This window comes from Typopeltis vanoorti, chromosome 17 (genome assembly GCF_054136105.1).
Source record: "Typopeltis vanoorti isolate ZY-2024b chromosome 17, IOZ_Tvanoo_1.0, whole genome shotgun sequence".
Taxonomy (NCBI): domain Eukaryota; kingdom Metazoa; phylum Arthropoda; class Arachnida; order Uropygi; family Thelyphonidae; genus Typopeltis; species Typopeltis vanoorti.
The window spans coordinates 38,239,798-38,266,383 of NC_143565.1; the positions used below are offsets into that span (position 1 = coordinate 38,239,798).

A 26,586-nucleotide genomic window follows, 5' to 3' on the forward strand; every position below is an offset into this window, starting at 1 on the left:
ACATTTATCTGTTGTTATATGTTTCTTCCTGCCCCCCCCCCTTTTTTTTGTAGTTACTGCTGTTGTATAGCACAGTTTTAAAAGTGTTTTATGCTGACTTCAAAAATATGTTTCGCTCATATATCATGCTCACAGAAAGCTACTGTGAGGTCATCAAAGGGTATAAAAAAAAATCTAATGAAGTAAATTCACAACAACCTTATAGCTCTGGACATTGAAAGTTACCCATCACTTTTAGAGGTGCACTATAGTGCAGAGTTCATTAATCATTTACCTAGTGAAGAGAAATCAATCAAGTTTAATGGTTTAAATTATTTTATTTTTTCATCACGTATGTTATATTATATTTTCTATTACAGTATATCACAATTTTTAAGATGATATTTTAAAATAGTAGAAGTTCATCAAAAGAAGAACAAATTTGAATAACATTCCATCTGACCAGGGAAAAAAATCATTGGATACAATCTAAAACCAAAATTTAAACATCCCTTCTCTTAACTTAAATGGTAGCTATTCCTTTTTTTTTTTTTTTTGTGGATCTCACCCCCATAAAAGGTTATGCCATTAGTGAGTTAAGAGTTAGAGAATTTGAAAACCCTGCTCTAGAGAGACCAAGTATGGTACCTTTCAAGCCATGTCAACTTCAATATGAAGGCAAAAAATTGAAATTTCCAATAAGCAGAGTGGTAGTTTTACATTACACAATGAAAAACATCCACTATTATAAAAACATCTGGTTTTATATCTCAAGAATTGGATTTTGTATGGCACCCAAATTTCACTAAGACAGAAAGCTGTGTTGGAACACAAACCTCTGAACTATGAGATATTTCCCTCTAAACTGCCTGTTATATAGTTTTTAGCATACATCAAAAGAACTATTAGATCTACCACCAAATTTAGTATACTTCCCAATTTTACTATGTTAGAGCATTTGGAGAATTTTTAGTCTCTTATCCCATTTTAGTCATTTATCCCATAACTTCCTCTTGTAAGATCTGCTTTTCTTTCATTCATTCTTTCTTTCTTTCTCCAAAACAAATCAAAAATGAAATAATCATCATAATCCTAATAATAATGAAAAATGTACTTTTACACTTTTATTTCCATGAATGCAAATGCATAATGTAAAATATAAAGCAGAGAAATATGTGAATTACATAAAGCAATAGCATTTGTTATTACACAGAAATTAAATAAATAAATGAATATATTTTAAGCAATGAATATGCTTAAGTAAAGACATGTAGTCAAGTAAAAAAGAGGGACACAGACTGAAAAGCATGGTGTTTTAAAGCCAAATATTTAAGTAAAGTTTAAACATCTCTTGTATAGCAATATTCTCACAGAGGAGTTCAGAAACTTGAGAGAGAGAGAGAGAGAAAGAGGGTTGTTTCTCAAAGATTAAAAGATTACAGACAGGAGGAAGAGGAGATGTGAATCCTGCCCATAAAAATGGATTGTAAACAGATAGTATATTTATACTGTGGGTAGGCTAAAGATTATGGCAAAATTATGGAGTAAATACCTTTAATATAAAATAATTACATCAGCAATACAGAAAATGATATTAGAAAATGTAAACAGCTGGCTGTAGTCTTCCATAACAAACTCTGCCCCATCTGGAAATCATCATTAATATCATTAAAAACAAAATTAAGACTATACCATGCAACCAGTAGATCCATCTTCTTGTATGGTTCTCAAACCTGGATCAAAAATAAGCACCAAAAAAACTATAGATCTAATTAACTCCTTTGGAACTACATGTCCCAGACTGATCCTTGAATATACTTGGATGGACTGTGTCATTAACTCTGCTGTGCTAAATCTGGCTAAGCAAGACCTACTTGTCAATATAGTCAAAAAATTACAACTCAGATGGCTTGGACATCAACTCAGACTCCCTTTTTTGGAATCTCTCATCCTGTAGAAACCAGAAGATGGCAATCGCAGTAGAGGAAGACCATGCAAACAATTTTGACAATACATATGCGAAACCATCAATAGGCTGAACTGTAAAACTCCATCTGACATCTCCAGTTAGCTCAAGATAGAGAGACCATAATTTGCAATCTTTAATTTTTAATGCAAATCTCTTTCCCCTTTTCACACTGTATCATATTGTGAATAAACTATGATGATGAAGCTAATGATTAGGTAATACAGACACCACATGGAACTTATTCAACGCAACTCGGGTCTCTAAATAAGTAATGGTATGAAGGTGATTGATGCAGTAGAAAGAAAGGTGACTTTATTTCTGCTGCATCAAACATTATTATATACAACAAACTCACTATAACATACTACTAAAAAGTCTCTACCAAAGTTTCAAAGGCACAATGCCATTCTAAAAGAAATTCATTATATAAAACTATTTGCTATAACAAACTATTTCTGTGGTTTCTACAAGTTTGCTATAGTGAGGGTTACTGTAGAATTATCGATCCTTTTTCTCATCCATTATGGCAAAATTATGGAGTAAATACCTTTATGAAATAATTACTCAATATTCCAACATTAATGTCATTATCTAGAGTGTGGGCACACTCACGTAAAAAAAAAAACAAGCTGCTACATTAAATATAATGCATGCAGTATGCCAGTATTGCTAATTTGGTCAACTATTAAACCTACTAGACCAACTTCTGGCAAAAAAAAAATCAAGGCTTTTTTTTTTTTCAGAAATCAATTTCAGCACATTTTCTACTAGAATTTTTTTCTTTTTGCATGTACTGGTTTAATGCTAGCAGTATCAGTGGTGATGGCAGCCAAATTATTCTAACGTGTTTGTATCCGAAATAAGGACTGCGAGATTATAATCCAGAGTTGGATATTAAATGCTGGAGTTGGAGATTGTTGGAACCCGAAGTCCTAATTATCTGTAACCTGCTTGATATCTAGAGGCCTATTATTTAAATTAAAATACACTGCTATCCTCTTGAAATAGAAGTTATGTGGATTGAATGCGGGCCAGCCATAATCCTGAGAATTTTAGTCTTGCTATTAAGATTGGAATCTTACAGACTTCTTTAAATTTACATTTATACAAAGTTTTAGTATAATATAAAGAACATACCTTTCCAATCAGTTCTGTGGAGATTATCAGGATGTGATAAAAAGACTTAGTTCCCCACAATCATTAATGTTGTTTGTTTGTTTTTTTCTTCTTCCAGATTGGAATCAATAATCCTGTTTCACCTATATAAAGTGAAACAGCAGTTATGGGTGCATTGAAACTGGCATCCCAGTGTGAGCAAAGGGAGGGAAGAGTATTCTTGAAGTTTGAAAAAAGAGGGTAGCAAAGTCAAAAGCTGTCTAAATTATTATACTGTACATTGTAATATAGCTTGTTTCACCATATATGTATGCCAGATAACTTTAACATGAGGGTCTAAACATCAAGTAATTAGTTTGTTTTAAATTAAAGCTCTTACTCTCACATATTTTGCCATAATGAATACTGATCACTGCACAACAATAAAGGAAAGGAATCCTTTACTCAACATATATATATATATATATATCATTCCGCATAAAAATGGATTCTGATATAAAAAATAAACATTTATTACAAATTATTATGGAGACACCAAAGCTTTTGTTAAAACGAACAACATTAAAACCGAGGATTTCAGAGTCGAGGTGTAATGCAGGGATGCTCTCTCACCTCAACTCTTGATCATCTTCCTAGAAGAAGTCTGTAAAACCATAGCTGATGAACCAGGTGTAAAAATCAATGGTAGCAACATTAATCACATAAAATACACAGATGATATCATTATTTTAGCAGATTTTAAACCACTATTAATATTTTAAATGACTCTTGTAAAACTTATGGTATGAAAATAAATCATCGCAACAAAACAAAAATAATGAAGATAGGTAGAGAAGAAGAAAATATTTCTAAAAATCTTGAAAATCACCTGCCGAACAAGTTAATATGTTTATCTTGGCAGTCTTATATCTAGTAACCTCAACAATATGGAAACAGTAAAACACAGGCTAAACCTAGGTTGGACCAACATGAATAAACTAAACAAAATATGGAAAAATAAAAAAATCCCAACGAGTCTAAAATTAAAATTATATAAAACAATTATTATCCCAACAGTTACTTATGCTTCAGAAGCCTGGAGATTAACTCAACAACCAATCAAGAAACTTCAAGCATTTGAAATGAAATGCCTCAGAAAAATTAATAACACCCACTGGATGCAACACAAGACTAATGATCAGGTCAGAATAGATTTAAACTTCCCAGATAATATAATAGACAGAATCATTAAGCATCAACTGAGATGGTTTGGTCATATTCAAACAATGGCCCCTCACAGACTCCCATATTTAGCTCTGAATGGATATATACACGAAGAAAAAGACCAAGAATACTTGGATAAAGTTGCTGAAAGAACATTCTCATCTACCCAGCTACAGAGTCATGATTGAGATGGCTAAAGATCACAATAAGTGGAGAACCTTTCTTCTTAGTGGACTCAACCCGTTATCAAGCGGATGAGATGAGTCATTCCATATCCTCTCTCATACTGTATTTATCATTAGTCAAATCATTTGAGCTCTTAGGGTCAGTGAGTTATAGGGTGTTAATCTTGACACTATATATTAAAGCCAAAATTATATTCAGATTATAATTCTGTGTTCTGACTAATCACAGAGAAAGAAGTGAGTAGGATCAGTTGTTCACATATTGTGTCAAATGGTGAAAAGTCAAAAGGTAAGAATTAAAATATTTCCTGTGATTTGATATTTTATAAAAGGAGGTATTATAAAGGAATTTTTGTAGTCATGAGCAAAAATTCACTAAGGTGCTATTTTATATAAACAATAGTCAAAATATCCTGCAAGTCACCAACAAAAAATGATGATATACTCCAAAAACATATAAAGGAAGAATTTGATAATGAACTTTCATAAATACTGGATTCTAAACCTGCTGGCTATGTTATAGTTTCTCAATGCTTAAAAATAATGTCAATGTCAGAAAGAGTCTCACAGATTTGAAATCAATATTAATTTTAAAGATAATAAACTTGCTTGTTCTCTCATATAATATTAGCAATTCAACCAATAAAAGTTTCTGTAGAAGCATTATGTTCAGAAAATGTGAATATGTATATTGCAGGTAAGGTTAAAATTTATGCTCAATGAGCTAACAAATCAAAACATATTTTTAAGCAATTAACTTATAGATGTACTCACAGCATCTATAAAAGAGTGAAGAACATATTATTATGATGTTCTGCAATATCTCAACAAGATATCTCACAATAAATTGAATGATGAAAACTAAGAATTTTTAATAAAACCAACAATTGTAAAATAACAAAGATAATCGTGAAGTTAGTGAATGCATTTTAATAAAACAAGATCAGAAAAGTCAACTGAAGTTGTTGATAATTCCACTGAGGATGCTCAAACTTCAAATTCAGCTCCATCAATACCAGCTGTGTTATCAATCATGACAAAAATTGTAGTCTATGAAGATCCAATTTCAAAACCACTAAAGAACTAAAAAGGAAGCGATATATTTTCAAGAAAAAAAAATAAAGAGTAAAATAAAATTGGTTTGATTTCCTAACGAACAGTAACTAACTAGTGTTGAATCTGAGAAAGCTTTCAGCTTTTTCCACTGGTAGATTAATCTGCACAAAAATTAGGTCGCATTAAGGGGACTACAGCCTCGATAAGTTGTTGCATTTTTTACATACTCATTTTAATAAAAAAAAATAGTTCATGTTGTGTTATGTATGTTTGTGTTTTCCTCATCTTTAAAGCTGCTAATTATGTTTTGAAATAAGTTTTGTTTATATTCATAATTTATATTAATACAACTAATATATTTTATATTAAGGGAACCACAGTTGATAAGTTGCATTTTTTACATACTCATTTTAATAAAAAAAAACAAAAAATAAAAATAGTTTATGTTGTGTTATGTATGTTTGTGTTTTCCTCATCTTTAAAGTTGCTAATTATGTTTTGAAATAAGTTTTGTTTATATTCATAATTTATTACTAAATCACTTAAGGAATTGACAACGTAGATAAGAATATAAATTAAATTACACTTTAATAAATATTTCCGATATTTCGGCAACATCACGTTGCCATCTTCAAAAGGAACTTACAAAAAAGACACGTGCATGTAGGCACTACAACACAGTAACTGAGAATGAAGTGATGAAGCTATTGTTCTCCTAAAAGTCCTGATTGTGCCCTCTAGCAGGCTATGTAGATGTTCTTGGCCATTGGGCTGAAGTCTGCTGATGTAAGTCTCCCAAATTTGAGACAGTCTCATACAACTAAATTTGCTGAGGTTTGGAGAGTTTCTTAGGAATGAGGCTGATTCCATGAATAGTCTTTCGAATTTGTATTTACTATGGTGTATTACTGTAGCTTTTTTCCACCGTATTCTGTGATCCAGAGCATGGTCTGCAAGACCAGAGTGACTGTACTTGTGAAACTGGATGTAGTCCTTGTGTTCTGAAATTCTGATATTCGCTGTCCTGCCTTTGGCCAAAGTAAGACAGTTTACAGCTGCAAGGGCCCTGGTATACACCAGGTAGGTCTAGGGCAAGTGGTTAGTCTTTACTGGAGCAGATAAGGGATGCCAGTTTTCTTTATTGTAACAGGAGGTCAAGTCATGTTTTTTTAAGATTTTGGTAATTTCTTCTGAGGTGCCTCAGATGTAGGGAATGGTGATGGATTTAGAGTAATTGTTGTTGTGAAAGGGGGGGAGGGGGGGTTGTGGTCTGTTGGTTTCAATATTTTTTGGATTTTTTTTTGGGGGGGGGGGGGTAGCCATTGGCTGAGAAAGTGTTGAGGATGTGATTTAGTTCAGTGTTTAGGGCCTTGTCGTTAGAACAGATTAGTTTAGCCCTGTTGTATAATGTTTTCACCACTCCATATTGTTGTGAGGGAGGGGTAGTGGGTGAATGTTGTTGGTGAATGTACATGCCTGTATGGGTGGGTTTTCTATAAACAAATTAAACCGCTTAACTCTATACCCCCCCCCCCCATATTTATGGACTCCCAAAAATACATAAAGAAAATGAGCCATTACGTCCCAGAGTGGATGGCATTGATTCTCCCACATACAAATTAGCTAAACATTTAACCAAACCTCTCGCACACTATACTGGTAACACACCATCACACATAAAAACACAGCCCGCTTCAAAGCCAGCATAGAAAACCTTACACTCCGATATACTGACATAATGGTCAGCTTTGACTCTCCTCCTTATTCACAAATGTCCTACTCAAGGAAACTTTAGAGCTAATCCAAGCTAAATTTTCTCCTGATATCTCAGCCCTATTTCAGTTCACAATGAACTCAGGCTACTTCGTTTGGCAGGGAAAATTCTACAAACAAATAGAGGGGACAGCCATGGGTTCACCACTCTCCCCACCCTTAGCCAATTTCTTTATGGAGACCTTTGAAGAAAAAGCCTTATCCTCTGCCCCACAAAAACCAACCATATGGCTTCGCTACGTTGATGATGTGTTCACTATTTGGCCACATGGCTCTGATACACTCCTCTCCTTCTTAACACACTTAAACAACCAACACCCCAGAATCAAGTTCACTCTGGAAAAAGAGGAAAACAACAGCCTCCCTTTCCTAGACACACTAGTCACCCACCAGCCTGATGGAACCTTGGTTTTCTCAGATTATAGAAAACCCACCCATACAGGCAGGTATATTCACCACCAACAATTCCCCCCCCCTCACAACAATATGGAGTGGTGAAAACACTATACAACAGGACTAAACTAATCTGTTCTAACGACAAGGCCCTAAACACTGAACTAAATCACATACTCAACACTTTCTCAGCCAATGGCTGCCCCCCCCAAAAAAAAAATCCAAAAAATATTGAAACCAACAGACCACAACCCCCCCCCTCTCCCCCTTCACAACAAGGATTACTCTAAATCCATCACCATTCCCTACATCCGAGGCACCTCGGAAAAAATTACCAAAATCTTAAAAAAACATGATTTGACCTCCTGTTACAGACCATACAGAAAATTGGCATCCCTTATCCGCTCCACTAAAGACCAACCACTTCCCCTAGACCTACCTGGTGTATACCAGGTCTCTTGCAGCTGTAAACTGTCTTACTTTGGCCAAACAGGCAGGACAGCGAATATCAGAATTTCGGAACACAAGGACTACATCCGGTTTCACAAGTACAGCCACTCTGGTCTTGCAGACCATGCTCTGGATACACGCCACAGAAGACGATGGAAGAAAGCTACAGTAATACACCATAGCAAATACAAATTCGAAAGACTATTCATGGAATCAGTCTCAGCCCTAAGAAACTCTCCAAACCTCAACAAATTTGATTGTATGAAAATGCCCCAAATTTGGGAGGCTTACATCAGCAGACCTTTAGCCCAACGGCCAAGAACACCTAATAGCCTGCTAGGGGGCCATCAGGACTTTTAGGAGAACAATAGCTTCATAACTCATTCTCAGTTACTGTGTTGTAGTGCCTACGTGCACGTGCCTTTTTTGTAAGTTCCTTTTGAAGATGGCAATGTGACGTTGCCAAAATATCGGAAATATTTATTAAAGTGTAATTTAATTTATATTCTTATCTACGTTGTCAATTCCTTAAGTGGTTTAGTAATGCATAACCAACGTATAAGCTTGTCTATGAGAATTCATAATTTATATTAATACAACTAATATATTTTCTTTCAGAATAAAATTTTTTTTATACTTTTACATCATGTTTATTAATATTTATTGATTTTCTTTCAACATAATTTTTTCCCCCTAAATGAAGAAATTACTGGTAAATGGTATTTATGAAAATTTTTATCAAATTACCAGTAACATGTAAAAAGAGATCTGAGTTCTTATAGGAACAAATGATTTGACTGGTGATAAATACAGTAATATATATATATTCTCATATGTATCTTTTTTGCTTTACATAAACTATGCCAAGGAATGCATTATAAACAGCTGTTATATGTATTTTCTGGAACTGAAAATTTGAAACAGGTTGTTAGACAAATTTGTTTATTTAGCTGCTATGTTTAGTACTACAATAAATCTGTTTTGCTTACATGCATGCCGTATAGTCTTTGGGAGGGGAATGTTTATCCATTAAGAGTGCCATTCCAGTTGTCTCTAATTACACTAATTGTTGCTAAATTAAAAATGTCTCTGTACTGTATTTAGTGATAAACAAAGCTACTTGTTTTTCTTGCTTCTGAAGTATAGTGTATGTTGAGGTTGGAATGTTCTTCATAGTATAGGAACATTTTTATTCCAGCCTTCGGAAACCACAGACATGACAATTCATCTATTGCTAAAAAAAAATTAATATTTTTATGTATTATAAGAAGTGGTTGATCTACAACAAAATACCAGCATATGTGATATCTCTATTATTGATAAAAACAGAATAGCCATTGGCAAAAAAAAAAAAAAAAAAAGAATGAACGTAGGATTCATAAAGGTGTGGATAATTCAGATAATGACTGGATATTATGTATCCCATTACTAATCACATAATGATTATACGCATGGATAGGCTTATGTGTTCATCAGGCATGTTGCAATAGATTTAACAGATATGAACACAGATGGATAAGAAAATAACTATTTATTAACTTAAAAGCTAATATTTCACTGGTATTATATCCAGCATCTTCAGAGCACACAACACAAAGTTTGTTACAAATGCAAGACAACTACAATCTGGTGTATGGAGCTAGTATAAGTAATTGCAGCGTGCAACACAAGACTTTAGTCCTAATAGGGTGCTATCTAGGTTAAAAAAATAATAATAATAATAATAAAATTGTTATTATTTTTTTTTCAAACTTTCTAAGACTATTATTTCGACTACTATTTCAAAACTTTGAACTTTTTTTTTTCTTTTTTAAACCTAGATGGTGCCCTATTAGGACTTTAGTCTTGTGTTGCACACTGCAATTACTTATACTAGCCCCACTGTTACACCAGATTGTGGTTGTCTTGCATTTGTAACAAACTTTGTGTTGTGTGCTCTGAAGATGCTGGATATAATACCAGCGAAATATTAGCTCTTAATTTAATAAATAGTTATTTTCTTATCCATCTGTGTTCATATCAATACCGTTAAATCTATTACAACATACATAATTATTATTATGTAAAATGTATGCTAATCCTTAGTAAACAAAAGAAATTTCTTAGAAAACAAAGCAAAATAAATAAAACTGAAAAATAAAAACATATAACAAGCACAACAAATTTTACAAGGTGATTTTCTGCTTCATCAGCCCACATGTATTCCTGCTGCACCTTAATGAATCATCTGATCACATTATTAGTTCATTGGATTAGCCTCTCCCTATAGTTATTTACTGAACTACCAAATGTATACGGCGGCTGCTTATTACTGTTTAGTTATTTATACTTGGAAAACAAATCTCTCTCTCCTCATAAGCTTTTTTTTTTTTAATTATGTTATCATAAATTCACTTATGAATGTCTAGAATTTATAGGATCATATGCTATTCGTTCACCCAGCAAACTTACAGGACACATATATCACAAATGTTAATCATTAATAATTCATTTGTCAGTAATGAAAGTATTTCTACTCTCACTTGTTCTTAACAACAGCTTCATCAAAGAAAATAAAGCTGTTGTCAACAACAGCTTCATTTTCTTTGACGAACAGCATGAGTTGGCTGAAGGAAGTTCATGTTTTAGTTTTAGCAGTCTACTTATTTATCAGAACAAGGTGACAAATGCACTTGAAAAAGGTGAAGAGGTTATTTGTAGAAGCTGCAAAGGAGAGTAGGCAACAGATTTTTTGTATGGTAGTATGGTTGGTGATTGGAATGCATTGCCTGAGAGTATAGCAAGTGAAGAGATGGTAAATTGAAATATAATAACCACTGCAGAGGATAAAGTAAATGCATTTAAGAGTTGGTATGATAAATTGAAGTTCTGCTGAAGCACTTTTAGAATATAAAGAGAGAGAGAGCTGTGGGAAGATAAGTTCAAATTTTATATTTGTGTGTGGCAGTATCGATAGTCTGGCAATTAAATTTTGTTGTATAATACAGCTGTAACTGGTAGGGACTGTACACAGTTGAGATCAAATTACATATTAATTAATTTCTTTGTGTGCAGCTTTGAAAGTGAAAATTGGTGCGAGATATAGTTCAGCACGAAAGATGAATATAAGTGGGATAGATTTTTCGAAAATGGTAACATGCCATGAATACAATATGTAGACTTAGGGAGATGAGGATATCTACATACAGAGGATTAATAGGAGAGATGAGAGAGTGAAGGAACGTAAGAAGTGTAACATGCTTATAGATTATGAGGTGTCTTTGAATGTAAGCAGCAGCAAGCAAAAGACAGGATGGGATCATGAATGTGGCTAGATAATTAACCAGGGTTGAAAGTACAGATGTGTGCATGAAACATGCAGTTAGCATCACCACATCTGGCACTGTGTGTTAACAGTAAGACAGCATGAATACAAATGGCATAAATGGCAGCAAGAAAGTAACTGAAGAGATGAAAGAGGTGGTGGTGAAGATGAGGCAAAAGATGAAGCGTATGAGGAATGAACTGAGGAGAATTATAGACTTGCATGGAAGTGAGAAGAAGAATAGGACAAAGGATGGTCATTTGAAAGAGACATTGAATGATTTAAGAGTAGCTCTGTAATGGGATTCAATAAATAGATGTGTGGCAAGTGAAAAAGTGAGCAAGTTTGTTTTCATAGAGGTAGAATAAGCAAAGTGAACTGAAACACTGGATATGAGTAAAAGAGTTGATAGTAGGCATGAATGATTTGGTCAATAACAAGAAGAACATAAGGATAGATGTCAGGAAGTTGTTGAGAAGAGTAAAAGATAAGTATGGTAGGTAAGGTAGCCAATGTTGCCCAGATATGATAATGAGTTGAGACAGCGAGGGAACATAAATGTATACTAGCAGAGTTGTGTGAGGAGAAAAGAGTTCATTTTGGGAATGTGTGGGATGAAGATGAGGGACAGATGGAGCTGTATAAAAGAAATAGGCTACGTTTAAATGGATTTGATGTGATTCAGCTGGAGAAACTGTTGCTGCGAGAGAGAGAGAGAGAGTAATAACTAAAGTGAATGAAGGATCTGAGGAAGCAAGAAGTGATGTGGAAGAGGAAGAAAGTAGGGCAGGAGAGTTGAGTGGCATGAGTGAAGATAATGAGAAAGAGAGAGAGAAAGAACACAAGACAGACAGGAATTAGGGATGGGTGGGTCAGGATGGAAAGGGAGACACTGTGAGAGAAATGTATATAATGGTTACAGGAATGTGGGGAGGTGTAAGGGTAGTGACAATAAAGAGGAATGGCTGCTAGGGATTATGAAGGAGTCATATCCAAGAAGTGGGGCAGTGAGACTTGTTATAGAATCAGAAATAAGCAAGTATATATGTTTACAAATGAAAGAAGAATTTGAAATAAGGGAAATGAAATTGTATCATTGATAGAGTTCATTTGTCCAAAAATTGTCAGAATAAGTGAGATGTGATTGGATGAGGAAGCTATTCTGACAGGTATAAAGATGGAGGGATATATAGTTTTTTTGTGTCGACAGAAAGACATGGCAGAAGAGGAGGAGGAGTGCCATTAATGGCAGTAGAGGAATTATACCCATCCAAGATAGAGATGTAAGGAGCAAACAGTAACATTGGCTTTGATGGTGTGAGGATTGAGGTGCACAGGATAAGTTTAGCTGGGTGATGCTATAGACTTGGCAATGTGGAGGACAATTAGAAGGAAATGTATAGTAAATTGGTCTGGCTAACAAGGACAGAGTTACCACTATGGACAATTTCAATTATAATAATATAAACTGGAATGCAGAGAGAGAGAAAGCATTTGGAGGGAAAGAATGAATTTCAGTTTTTGAGGGACAATTATCTTAGGCAGTATGTAACACAGTATATGAGAATCTCAACTCAAAGGATGGCTTACAAGTATGAGGGTAGTCTGAAAAGTTCTCAGCCTAACAATGAAAAAATGAATTTATAATTAAAAAATTATTTTTATTTTTCAACATAATCTCCCTTAAGATTAAATTAAATACATTTATTCCAGTGATGCTCCAGCGCCATTATCCCATTCCTATAGTGGTTCTCAGCAAGATCTGCAAAATACCCCTCTACAGCTGCAGTCACCTCTTGATTCGAAGAAAAACGCTGACCAGCGAGGAAGAGTTTTAGTTTTGGGAAGAGATAGAAGTCAGAGGGAGCCAAATCTGAGGAATAGGGTGGATGTTCTAACAATTCATAGTGATTTTTTTCCCATTGCCAAAACAACTTTGTGAGCAAGTGCACTGTCCTGATGAAAGATGATTTTTTTTCTTCTGCAAACTGGGTATTTTCTCACAATGTTTTTTGCATAGTCTGGTTAAAAGATTGGAATAATATTCCCTGGTTACTGTTTTACCCTTTTCAAGATAATTAATAAACAAAATGCCTTTAGCATCCCAAAACACTGATGCCATGACCTTGTCTTCTTTGGCACTGAACAACTGGCTTCTGTCCACTGTTTTGACTGCTATTTGGATTCTGGTGTGTAATGGTGAATCCAAGTCTCATCCATAGTAATAAATCAACGTACAAAATCAGCTTTATTTCTGCAAAAATGCTCCAAGCGTTGTTCAGAAATTTTCATGCAAGCGTGTTTTTGATGTGCTGTGAGCAAGCGCTGCACCCATCTTACGCAAAGCTTTTTCATTTGCAATTCTTCATGCAAAATATATCCTGCACGTTCTTTTAAAATGCTTATAGTCTCAGCAATTTCACACACTTTGACTCGCCAGTGATCCAATACCATATTGTGCACTTGATCAACGATTTCTGGTGTTGTTACACTTTTTGGACGTCCTTCACGTGGATCATCTTCAAGGCTGGTAGGGCCAAGTTTAAACTCAGCAGCCCATTTCTTAATTGTCGAAAACGAAGGAGAAGAGTGCCATAAACTTTTATGATCTTCGAATAAATTTCTTTTGGCATTAAACCCTCTTTTACAAAGAATTTTATAACTGCACGATACTCAATTTTATCCATTTCAAGGGATATAGACAACACTTTTTTTTGTCTATATCACTTTGATAGAATGACTTACAATTTCACATGGATGCTTATGATAGATGTACCAACTTAGAAAAAAAAAAAAATCTTGCCGATAATGTTGCCATCTATGGTCGAGGCCGAGAACTTTTCAGACCACCCTTGTATATCATGGTATGAGGAATTGGATGAAAAGGAGATCAATGATGCTTGGACCATATTCAGGAACATTCTAGGAAAAGCAATATCCTAGTGTATTCCAAAAGTCAGGAGATTAAATAAGATAAGCATAAAATAGATGACTGAAGAGGTGAAGCATGCAGTCTGGAGGAAAAGACATCGTGGAGACAGCACAAGATGAGTGACGATAATCAGCTGCATAATTAATACAAAGAGCAAGCAAGGAAGGTGACTTGTGAAGGCCAGCAAATGTGCAGCATGAGCAGCAGTTAGCCGATGTTGCTAAAAATATCCTAGGGAGTTTTTTCAATATGTGGTTAGTAGAAGAAACAGTGATTATGTTGGTCAGTGACAACAGTAGAATGATAACCACTGAAGAGGATATATTAGAGATTAAATAAGCAATTCATTAAGGTATTCCATCATGGTGAAATGTATCATAATGTAGAACTTGAGAGTAGTAGGAAAAGGGAAGAGCCACTAATGGCGAGTAAGCAGGAGGTACATGAGGAAATTAGTACACTTGATGGTATATCACTACGGGTTTTGAGGGAATGTTCCAGGGAGTTAACAAGAGCTTTAACTTACTTCTTTAACATGAATCTTAGATTGTCCCTAGTTCCAAATGAGTGGAAAGAGGGTAAAATTATTCCACTTTATACAGGGAGTGATACGCTTCAAATTATTGGTGTATTATTACCGAATTATTGGCATAATAATTCGAATTATTCAAATTATCTGCTTGTTTGGAGTTGTGATCAAAGTTAGGGAGGACCAGGATTCTGAACTGGTTTGACAGCAGCAGAATTCCTTTTGATTAACAGCATAGGCTTGTTAAAGAAAGATCTTGATTTAGCAAATGTGCTTACTTATTGACAAAAGGGATGCATACAGAGTAGTATATTTAGATTTTGCAAAGACCTTTCATAGATTTTCACGTGACAAGCTGGTAATTAAACTGGAACAGATGGGGTTGGATGGTAGAGTCGTGCATTGTATTGGAGATTGGCTATCTGATAGGTATCAGGAAGTTGTGTATTGGGGGTGGGGAGAGTTCCCAGAAGATGGAAGTCACTAGTGGTGTGTCCCAAGGGTCTGTTTTGGGGCCATTGTTGTTTAATTTGTATGTAAATGACATAGGAATGGGCTTGAATGGTAATATGCAAAATTGGGAAGCACTATGAGGAGTAGAAAGGATGTTGTAGCCTTGCAAAAAGACTTGAACAGACTAAGGGAATGGACAAGTGAGTGGGGGACACTAGTTCAACACAGCAAGTGTAAGGTTTTAAAATCTGGGAAGCAAAGATGGGATGCAGAGTATAAAATTAATGTGGGATATCTTAGAAGAGGAGGAGATGAAAGATCTGGTGGTGGTGGTTAATAAGGACCTGAAATTACAGGGATATTTTGCTAAAATTGTGACAGCAACATAGCATTTTATAGCACCAACATGTAGAAGTACAAATGTTATGATTCCACTGCATAAGGCTTTGATCAGATCACATATGGATTGCTGTGCACAGATTTGGTCACCTGGTTTTCAAAAGATGAAGAATGTTGGAAAGAGTTCAGAAATGATTGGCTTAGGTGATCTCTAGAATGCTGAGTTTGTCATCATACTCAGCATTGTAGAGACCACCTCATCATACTCTGCATTCTAAGGCTGTCTCTAGAATGCTGAGTATGATGACAAATTGAGGTGAGAGAATGCAAACTGCATAGCCTAGTGGGTGGAGAGAGGTGGGGAGAGAACATGATTGAGACATATAACTTGGTAAGGGATAATTACAAGATTAATGTGGATGAGGTTTTTCATAAAATGAGCAGAGACAGGAAGAACAAGAGGCCATCAATGGAAGTTGTACAAGGAGAGTATAAGAGAAGGTTTTCTGCATGGAGAATGGTGGCTGATTGGAATGCATGTCTGAAAGTGTGGTGAGCATGAAGACAGCGAATGCATTTAAGCCACAGTATGATGAGCGATGTGTGTGTAAGTGTGGAACCTCCCACGATGAATCTTGACTGCATGAAAGTCTGATTATGATAAGCTGTGTGTGATAACTGGGACCTTATTATTTATTATTATTATTATTTCGGGCGACTCCAGGATTCCTTAGACTCATCGAAGGAGGCCCTAAACATCATGTCATCGCAACTATGCGATTACATTCTCACAGTATCTATCATACCTTGCCTTGAACTCGTTCACCATCATAGCACCCACAACAGACTCTGGCAGCTTATTCCACTCATTTACCACTCTAAAAGTAAAGAACCCAGCTCTAACACCCCTGCTAACCACACTCTTGCCCAGCTTCCATAGGTGTCCCCTAGTTCTCCCACCACCAGTCCTGATCTCAAAAATATCCTCTGAATTAATCCTATAGAATCCCTTTAGCAATTTGAATGTCTCAATCATATCTCCCATTTTCCGCCTATCAACTAGTTTCTGCAACCCACAAATCTTCAACCTGTTCTCATACGGTTCATTCCATAGACCTGTTATCATCTTAGTCACTCGCCTCTGGATCCTCTCCACCTCCTCCCCATCAAGAAGGAACCGAGGTGACCAAATCTGGGCACAGTAGTCGAGATGAGGTCTTATCAAGGCTCGGTACAGAGGTACAATAACTTGCTTGTCTCTGCTCGTCAAGGTATTTTTCAACAACCAAGTGAGTTGATGAGCTGATTTAGCTACTTTTGCAATGTACCCCCTAAACTTCATCTCCCTATCCACCAACACTCCCAAGTCTCTGGCCTCATCAATCTCTTGGAGTACAGTTCCACCAATGTGGTATACTGCTGCTAATCTTTTCACCCCAAAATGCATAACCTTACATTTTGTCAGATTAAATTGACATCCATTCTCTTTAGGCCAGAACTCCAATCTATCTAAGTCATCCTGCAAGACTTTGACATCTTCTGCATTCACTATTGCCCTACCCAACTTTGCATCATCAGCGAACAAATGAATTGTTCCACTTAGATCCTTCCCTATATCGTTAATGAACAGATTAAACAGCAGTGGTCCAAGAACAGAACCCTGCGGCACACCACTAGTCACAGGCCATCTTTTGGACTCTACTCCTGAATAAACTATTCTTTGATATCTCTCCATCAACCAACCACCTATCCATCTCACCAACCCTATATCCATTCCCATATGTTGTAGTTTACGGATTAGTATTCCATGTGGTATCCTGTCAAACGACTTTGCCAGGTCCAGCAGTATCACTGTAAACCCATTTCCCTTATCCAGTTCAGCCGTCACCTTGTTATAAAACTTGAGCAAGTTACTGAAGCATGATCTACCCTTCACAAAGCCATGCTGTCCCCTGTACAGTATCTCATTTTCATCAATCCATTCCTGTATTTTTCCCTTGACTACTTTCTCCAAGACCGTGACAACGACTCCTGATATGCTGATCGGTCGGTAATTTGCAACCGTAGTCTTGGATCCTCCTTTATGCAGTGAAACTATTTTCCCCTCTTTCCACACCTTCGGGACTAAACCAGACCTGAGACTCAGATTAAACAACATGGTCAAGGTTGTTTAATGTCACCTTGTTATAAAACTTGAGCAAGTTACTGAAGCATGATCTACCCTTCACAAAGCCATGCTGTCCCCTGTACAGTACCTCATTTTCATCAATCCATTCCTGTATTTTTCCCTTGACTACTTTCTCAAAGACCGTGACAACGACTCCTGATATGCTGATCGGTCAGTAATTTGCAACCGTAGTCTTGGATCCTCCTTTATGCAGTGAAACTATTTTCCCCTCTTTCCACACCTTCGGGACTAAACCAGACCTGAGACTCAGATTAAACAACATGGTCAAGGGCACTGATAATTCCTTAGCCGCTTCACGTAAGACCCGTGCCGGTATACCATCCAATCCCACAGATGTGTTCACATTAAGGTTCTGTAATAGACTAGTCACCTCCACTTCATTCATCACTATTCCCGTATAAACTAATGGTTCCTTCATTTTTTCAATGTCACCACCTGGATGATATGCTTTTGCAAAGTGCACGCTCAGTAACTCACTACATCGACTGATCCAGTGACCTCCTTACCATCGTCATTCCTTAAAATCATTTTGCCGTGTACAGTTTTTTTCTTACTTGCAGCATATTGAAAGAACTGTTTGGGATTCTCTTTTGCTTGTATAGCTAGTTTCCTTTCACAATCTGCTTTTGCTTTTTTTACCACACTCGTTACCTTTCTGGCCTGCACTTTATACCGTTCGTGTGCCTGCAGGTCACCCCTTTCTTTAAATTCCCTCCACAGTTGTTTCTTTTTTTGCAGCTCAAGCTTAATGGTGTTATTCATCCATTTAACCCCTACTTGTTTTACTATTCAGACCCTAGGTATACAATCAGCCATAACCTCCTGTAAATGCTCCTTGACCACTTCCCATGCTCTATTGACATCCAGCCCTTGCAGTTGTACATGCCATGGCACTGATCCAAGCAATCTCCTAAGCTTGTCATACTTGCCAGCATGGTAATTCCACATATACCCTGTCTTAATCGAAAATTCCACACCTTTAGCTACCTCCCAGGTCAAGACCTTATGATCACTCTCACCAATAGGTGGCAACATGGTCACATTCATTACAGTCAAATTCTCAGATGCTATTACCAGATCAAGCACTCTCACACCTCTAGTATTTTCAATTACATGCTGTCTCAGATAGTTATCCCTTAATAATTGAATAAAATCCTTTTCCTTCCTCACATGTGTCCTCTCCTCCTTCCAATCAATGTTACCATTGTTGAAATCCCCCATAATAATTACCCTCCTTCCACTCATTTCATCAATTTCCCTATTCATACCATCTCCACCATCTATTCCATCACCTGGTCTATAGCAGCACCCAACTGTATATTTTATTCTGCCAGTCTCAATCTCACACCAAATAGCCTCAAATGAGCTCCTTTCACTATCCTGTGATACATCCTCAATTCTCCTTGGCTGCAGTTCATCAGCTATCATCAATAATACCCCTCCCCCATTTTATTCTCTCTGTCCCTCCTAAACACACTATAACCTACACATTCTATCCCACTAACTATATCATCTTCCGTCAGCCATGTTTCACTAATGCCAATAACCTGTGGCCAGGAAGAGCCAATCAAGGCCAAAAATTCTTCCTTCTTGTTCCTAATACTCCTGGCATTAGTATACATGAAATGCAGTGATCCCTTAGTCCCACCCCTATATTGATGCATTATTCTAAATGACTCATTCCCATTTTTTGTCCTTAGTGCTGGCTCGGGTACATTATATACATTCTTACACTCATCTGTCTCACTGATGTCTGCATATCCATTCCCCCCCCCCCTCCTTGGTAGTTCTAGTTTCCCTGGTTTTGCACATCCATTTTCACTTCATTCAGCAACACTCTTTCCAGTCTCCACACACCAAGTCCATTCAAATGCAGGCCATCCATCTTGTATAAGTCCTTTCGCCCTTCAAACTCATTCCACACATCCACGAATTCCACACCACACCGTCTGCATAACCTGCGCATAATGTCATTTGCAATTATCGCCCTCCTAAGTCAAGCACTCTCACACCCCTAGTTTCACTCCTCTCTGTCATACCGCAGAAACAGACTAACCATTCTAACTCTGTCACTCTTTTCTTTCGCTACCTTTAACAATACTTTCAAGTCCTCTCTCATAAAAAATTTATCACCTTTCAATTCATTCGTACCCGCCACAATTATTAATTCTTTCACCCTCTGTTTTTGCACTCTAATACTCTCACTTACATCCTTAAATTTTGCACCCGGTAAGTACGATTTAGTTACACTGCCATCTATCACCCCTCTTAATAACGAGTCACCATACAACACTCTTTCCTTCATTTCAGAAACTCTCCCATTCTTACGCTGTTTATTTACGTAAGCCGAATCACTCTGGAAAGAGTTTTGCAGGTGCTCTAATTGCCACTGCGCATTTTGTATCACTGCGCGCAACCTAGCGATCTCACTTCCTACAAATAATTCCTCATTATTTTTATCATTTAAACCATTTTCTCTCTCTGCATGGTTGCTTTCACTCTTTCTTAGATCACCGCTCTCATTGCCATCTTGTACATCGCAATTCCCTATCAAGCCACTATTTTCACTCACATTCTGGCAATTCTGGCTTTCTTCAACCATAACTATCTCACAACCTGACACATACTTCAACTCCTCACTTTGCTTACACTTTCTGCACATTCTCCCACCACTATCACTTTCAATCCAAATTCCAGCCTCATTCGGGAATGCATACATCCCACACACATCACATTGGACAAACTCTCTCACATTATAGTTTTTGAACAATGGCGTCGTATTTTTGGACGCCATTATCTTACATTGCATTGCCGCCATATTCAAATCTATAGAAACTATCCTTGAGTCTGGCGCCTTAGACCGCTCGGCCACCCTGACACACCTTATATATATATATATTCATTATCAATAATTTCATCAACTGTTAACACTACAAGCCTGATCTCTGTCAAAAATCACGATTTTTAATTCAAAATTTCAGTTAATTCAACAAACAGCAGTGGTAGTGGCCAAATCAAATGCAATCATCTTGGTTTATATTAAAATTATTACTCTTAACACCATAGTAATCCCCCACAGTTTATCATAATGAATGCTATGCTGATCACAACTATGAAAGAAAAGCTCAAATACAGGTATGATAACAATGAAGTTTAATTATTAACCTTAATGAATGCTATTATCATAATAAAAATATTTTAAATATTATGAAAAAAAATTCTAACCTGCTTTCTTGTTAAGCCTGAAGTAAAATCCATCTTTATATATATATATACATATGCATATATTCATCAAAAAAGAAAGGCGGAAGGAGAAAAATGCAGCCAGTACCACTTATTTGGTCAAGGAAATAACCTTCTTTCTCTAAAATTTATCGCAAAAAATATATACATTTTAAATGAAAAATGCAGTTGATAAACTTAAGATATCAACAATACAACTATAATTAAATATCTGAAATTCAACTGCATTCTTTACTAAAGTACCATTAAGTTTTAATCTCATGCATATTTGAATGAATGAGCTGTTTTCAAGGAAACAAAAATTTTGGAGAAACATTGTGAGGATGGCACAGTGGATTATGGTAATGATGTAGAGGAAAATGATGTATAGAAATAAGAATGTTATGGTTCCACTGTTTAATACTTCATCAGGATATACACAGATTACTGTGCACAAATTTGGTCACCTGGTTTTCAAAAGAATGAAAAGATACTTGAAGGGTCCAGAGACAACTGGCAACAGTGGTTTCTGGTCTCAGGTATGCTAAGTGTGAAAAATGATTGAAGAAATGCATTTCACCAAACTCTGCAGTTCACATGGGCTCGGTCTATCCTCACAGCACTGTACAGTTAGTCCTGATATCATTTCTGTTATCTGCCTCTACACCCTCTTCATGATTAATTTATCCCCTTCAAATCCTTGTGACCAGATCTGAGCACAAAAATCCAGATATGGTCTGATCAGACAGCCAATCTCCAATTCAATCACTAACTGATATCTAAACCCATATCATGTAACTTAAAAATCAGCTTATCAACTGATAAGCTGATTTAAAATCAGTTGATGAGAAAAAGGCATATATTATGTGCCTTTTTCTCATCAACTGCTCTTGTTATTTTATTATAAAAATCAATCAGGTTACTAATACAAGGGTGACCCATAACAAACCCTGTGCTGATCCTTACAGATAACGTTATCTTCACCTCTCACTAATTTGTCCAAAATCTTTAACTACCATAGAAGAAAAATTAACCGGTCTGTGGTTTCATACTTCTATTCTGCAATTCACTGACAAAAGCTAAATAGCAAAGGTCCAGTGCCATGCCCTGTGGAACTCCACAGGAAATTCCATCAAAAGTTGGTAAAGAATCAGTGTCATGGAAACAGAAAACATCATTGACACTGATTCTTAGTACACTCTGGCATCTATCAGACAGCCAATCTCCAATCCAATTCACTAGCCTGATATCCAAACCCATATGCTGTAGCTTAAATATCAGCTTATTGTGTGGAACCTCTCATATGTCTTTGTGAAATAAAAAAAAAATAATCTTACTCTCCTTTCGCACAGCAGCCAGCCTCTCAATGAAAAGCCAGGTCGATGGTGTTACAGTTCCTTAGCACTTTCTCTTGAAACGTGGTGAAATCCCATCCAGTTCCAATGCCCTACTAAGTTCAGAGTCTTGGTATTTGAAACTCCTACTGCATGACTAAACCTTAACCCCCCCCCCACCCTCTAGTAATAAAAACTATTTTTAGTTTAATCCTTTATCCAAGTGTAAGCAAATAAAGTTTGCACCTGAAGTATCTTCAGGACTGAGGTAACTCATGGTAAAGGTGGACCAAGCTCTCACCACTTCTTGTCTTAGTATCACCCAGACTGGTTTTGATCTTTATTGAATGTTCAAGTACAGGTCAAACTCCAAAAACTCAGTGTTGTTCTCCTCAGTAACAGGCTCACCCTGCTATTGAGCAGAACTCTCAGGGTTGGCTCATCCCACTGAGCAAAGCCGCTCATTTGCTTATATATCATCTGAGGGGTAACAGCAACAGCTGTGCCTCAGTTAACTTCATAGGCTACAGCATTGCCATTCATTACCCAAGCTTCTGACCGGTTTCGACCTTTATTGAGGTCTCGTCAGTGGGAGCCAGACCCAGAGGTGGTGATACCAAGGTGGAAGCAATGGAGAAGTCATATTTACCTATATAAGTTGCCAAAAGGTGTCTCACCTTATTATTAAATTACTCTGGATTTAGAGAAAGATGCTGGAAGTTTTTTCCACTTGGTTAGACTATAATAAATTAAGTTTAATCCTTTATCCAAGTGTAAGCAAACAAAGTTTGCACCTGAAATATCTTCAGGACTGAGGCAAGAAGTGGTAAAGGTGGACCAAGCTCTCATCACTCCTTGTCTTAGTACCTCCCATCCCATAATGCAAAGCACATCTTGCGGATATGTATATTGCTATGCATTAAGGGAAGGACCACTACCCAGACTGGTTTCAACCTTTATTGAGGCCTTGTCAGTGGTAGCCAGACCCAGAGGGGGTGATACCAATAAAGGTCGAAACCAGTCTGGGTAGTGGCCCTTCCCTTAATGCAGTGTTTCTCAAAGTGTAGTACGCATACCCCCGGGAGTACGCGACAGGTCTTCAGGGGTACATGGCAATTTTCTGCTATGCATCATTAATGCATGGAATCATCATATTTCTCAACAAATAGTGCAATTAGAGACAACTGGGATAAAAACGGCACTAACTAATAAATCACATCTCCCCTCCAACAGAAACTGCTGTATAGATTCAAGCAAAGCCATATGTTTCCAGTGCAACATATGCTTTTGCTCGACAGAACACCCCGTCGTAAACGTGTTAAAACTAAGAAATATATAGTGAATGTGTGTCTGATAATATGGAATTGGGTTGAAGAGAATTAGCATTTCAACTCAACTGTTGAAATGCTAATTTGTCTTTGGTTCAAGTGATCTTTGTTAATATCACACCAATCATATGCACCTCTTCATAGCTGCTCTACGTATCTCAGGTCTTGGAAATTACTGGCAATTTTTGCTTGAAATAATGAGAAAGAAGATGAAGCTATTTGGGTAGATGACTTTGACAATGCACACAAGGAAACTGTTCTCAATGCCTAAAGTAGCGATAGCAAGTAGAGCTTCTTGGTAAGTCACACCATTTGCAATTTTTTTTCTGAAAACTTTAGTTTCTGAAAATCCCTGCATATATCTCGCACCACAATTTTTTAGCTTTAATTTTGGGAAAAAAGTGCGAGTTATATTCGAGTAAATACAGTAATTTTTTTAGCTTTCAATTCTTAAGTATGGATCATTGATTAAAGATTGGATTTATAAAATGCACAAAAGAGAGCAATATAGCAAATACAAGTAGCTATAAGCAACAAGAAAACGTTGATATTACATCTGGATCAAATAAAATTGATAAGGGTGTGTTGTTCTGCGATCTCTAGAGAACCAACTAGGAAGAAGATGAAAAATCTTCGTAAGTATGATATGAATTACTTGAAATGTGGATTTTCATGGACGGGAAATGAAGAGGAGCCTATTCCAAATTTGGTTCTATTAAAATTAAATCATATTTTTTGTTTACATGAACATATAAATTCAAATAAAATAGACTACAATGAAATATACTTTATTTATTATTTGATAAGGGGGTACTTGGTAATAATGAAAATTTAAGAAGGGGTATGCAGATATCTGAAGTTTGAGAAACACTGCCTTAATGCATAGCAATATACATGTCTGCAAGGAGGTGTGCTTTGTATTATGGGAGATACTAAGATAAGGAGTGAGGAGAGCTTGGTCTACCTTTACCCCGAGTTTCCTCAGTCCTGAAGATTCTTCAGGTGCAAACTTTGTTTGCTTACACTTGGATAAAGGATTAAACTAAATTTATTACAGTCTAACCAAGTGGGGAAAAAAACTTCAAAAAACTATTTTTCCAGGATGAAATAAACCAATAAAGTGATCATTAAGTTTACAGCTCCATTATGTCTTCTGAATCAAGTTTCTTGACTGATGCAGAAGACATCATTTCTTAACAACCATTCTTCCACGATCATTTCTCCTCCTGGCTGCATAAAGAATTCCTTAGAATTTTCCTTGGATCACAGGACTAATTGCTTCTCATATTACCTCTACTAATCTGTAAACTCTAATTGTTTATCTCTACTTGTATTGTATAAGGAAGTTTTGTCTTCTTTATTATGCTAATCTCTTTCATAGCATGAGTCATATTCCTCATATAACTGCTCACCCATCTCCTTAACTCTTTTTCCATAACCTCTTTTCCATCCTGTTTGATTTGGTCAGTCATCCACTTTACACTTAATTGTGTTATCTTTTTCACTTGATGTATACAACTTGCCATTGATGCTAATAAAAATTCCTTTGCTAGTTCCCATGCCATGGTGATCTCTCCCAATTCTTTCATTGAAGGAACTGCATCAAGCTGATTTCTAAGATTATTATAATCACCTGCCTTATAATTCCACATAAATTCCTTTCCCTCTGATAGTTCAGCATGTCTGTTCATCCTCCATGTCAAGACTACATGGTCAGTCTGTCCAATCAGGGCAAGGATATCTTAGTTACAATCAGATCATCTGATGCTAAGAGCAAATCCAAGACACTTAAATCTCATGTATGTGATTAATAATAACTTCCAGCTTTACCTGGTAAACATATTGCATCCATTACTTGTACCCAAAAAACTAGGCTTTCTGATCTGCTTCAAGAATTACGTCCCAGCAGAAGAACTGCTTAATTTACAAATTTTAGCATCGTCAGATAAGTGGATATGTATTTATTCTCCAGCCAAGGGTATGGATTTGATTGCGCTGTACGCATGTATGTTTGTAAATGTTTTTAGGAGGGAGATGAATTTCATCGCTCAGTGTACGACCACTATCCTTCTTACTCAAGACATGAAATGATTTAAAAAAAAAAAAGGTTAAAAGCTGGGAGTTGATGTCCTTTTCCATTGTCTTAGAGACAACACAAGCAAAGGCAACTGGTGATATCATTCATCCACTCCCCCACTTTTTTTTTTTGTTTACCTGTATAAACTCAAATAAACAGAAGTTTACCTGTATAATTAAGACTCGTGAAAGGTTATGAACATATGAAAAGGTTATGTAATACATTATATGAAAGGTTATGAAATGTTATGTAATACATTAGTACCACAGATTTTTCATTTTTGAATTATATAATCCAGAAATCTTGCTCAAGAGACCAGCATGGATTTTATGCCAGATGAGTATGACAGCTTATATTACAGACAATATAAGGAATGAGGCTGCTAATTCTGGAATCTGGAAAGTAGCTGAGGGATGGGAGATAGGATACCATTTGGAAACCCTACTGTTGGAAGCATAGAAGTTTCTGCTTCCAGATTACAAATCCTTAACATGCACATAGTATTAATGTACTACAGGTAAAATACCTGATATATACAGATACATTTAAATCTTTGTTAAAAATTCTAGGTCTTGCTCAACAAGAGTAATCAGACCGATCAATGATTTTCCTCCTACTTCAATCTCTATTATAACACAGCTTGTGACTGAGAATGGAGCAAAGTATCTACAGCAAAAAAAAAAAAAAATCTGTTTCTGCTCTGCATTTCTCCTACTGATATTTTTATGTCAATCCCACTTACAAAAACATGTGAAC

General features: G+C 36.3%; 1 protein-coding gene across 1 annotated transcript in view; it reads right to left on the bottom strand.

Moving 5' to 3' along the window:
* The window catches only part of LOC150097301 (uncharacterized), a 178,898-nt gene that overhangs the window by 146,612 nt on the left and 5,700 nt on the right, over positions 1-26,586 (bottom strand). The window contains exon 2 of the mRNA XM_090407640.1: positions 21,095-21,233. Within this exon, the coding sequence (XP_090263766.1) occupies positions 21,095-21,127 (33 nt within the window). The 5' untranslated portion in view covers positions 21,128-21,233. The remainder of the gene's footprint in view (positions 1-21,094; positions 21,234-26,586) is intronic.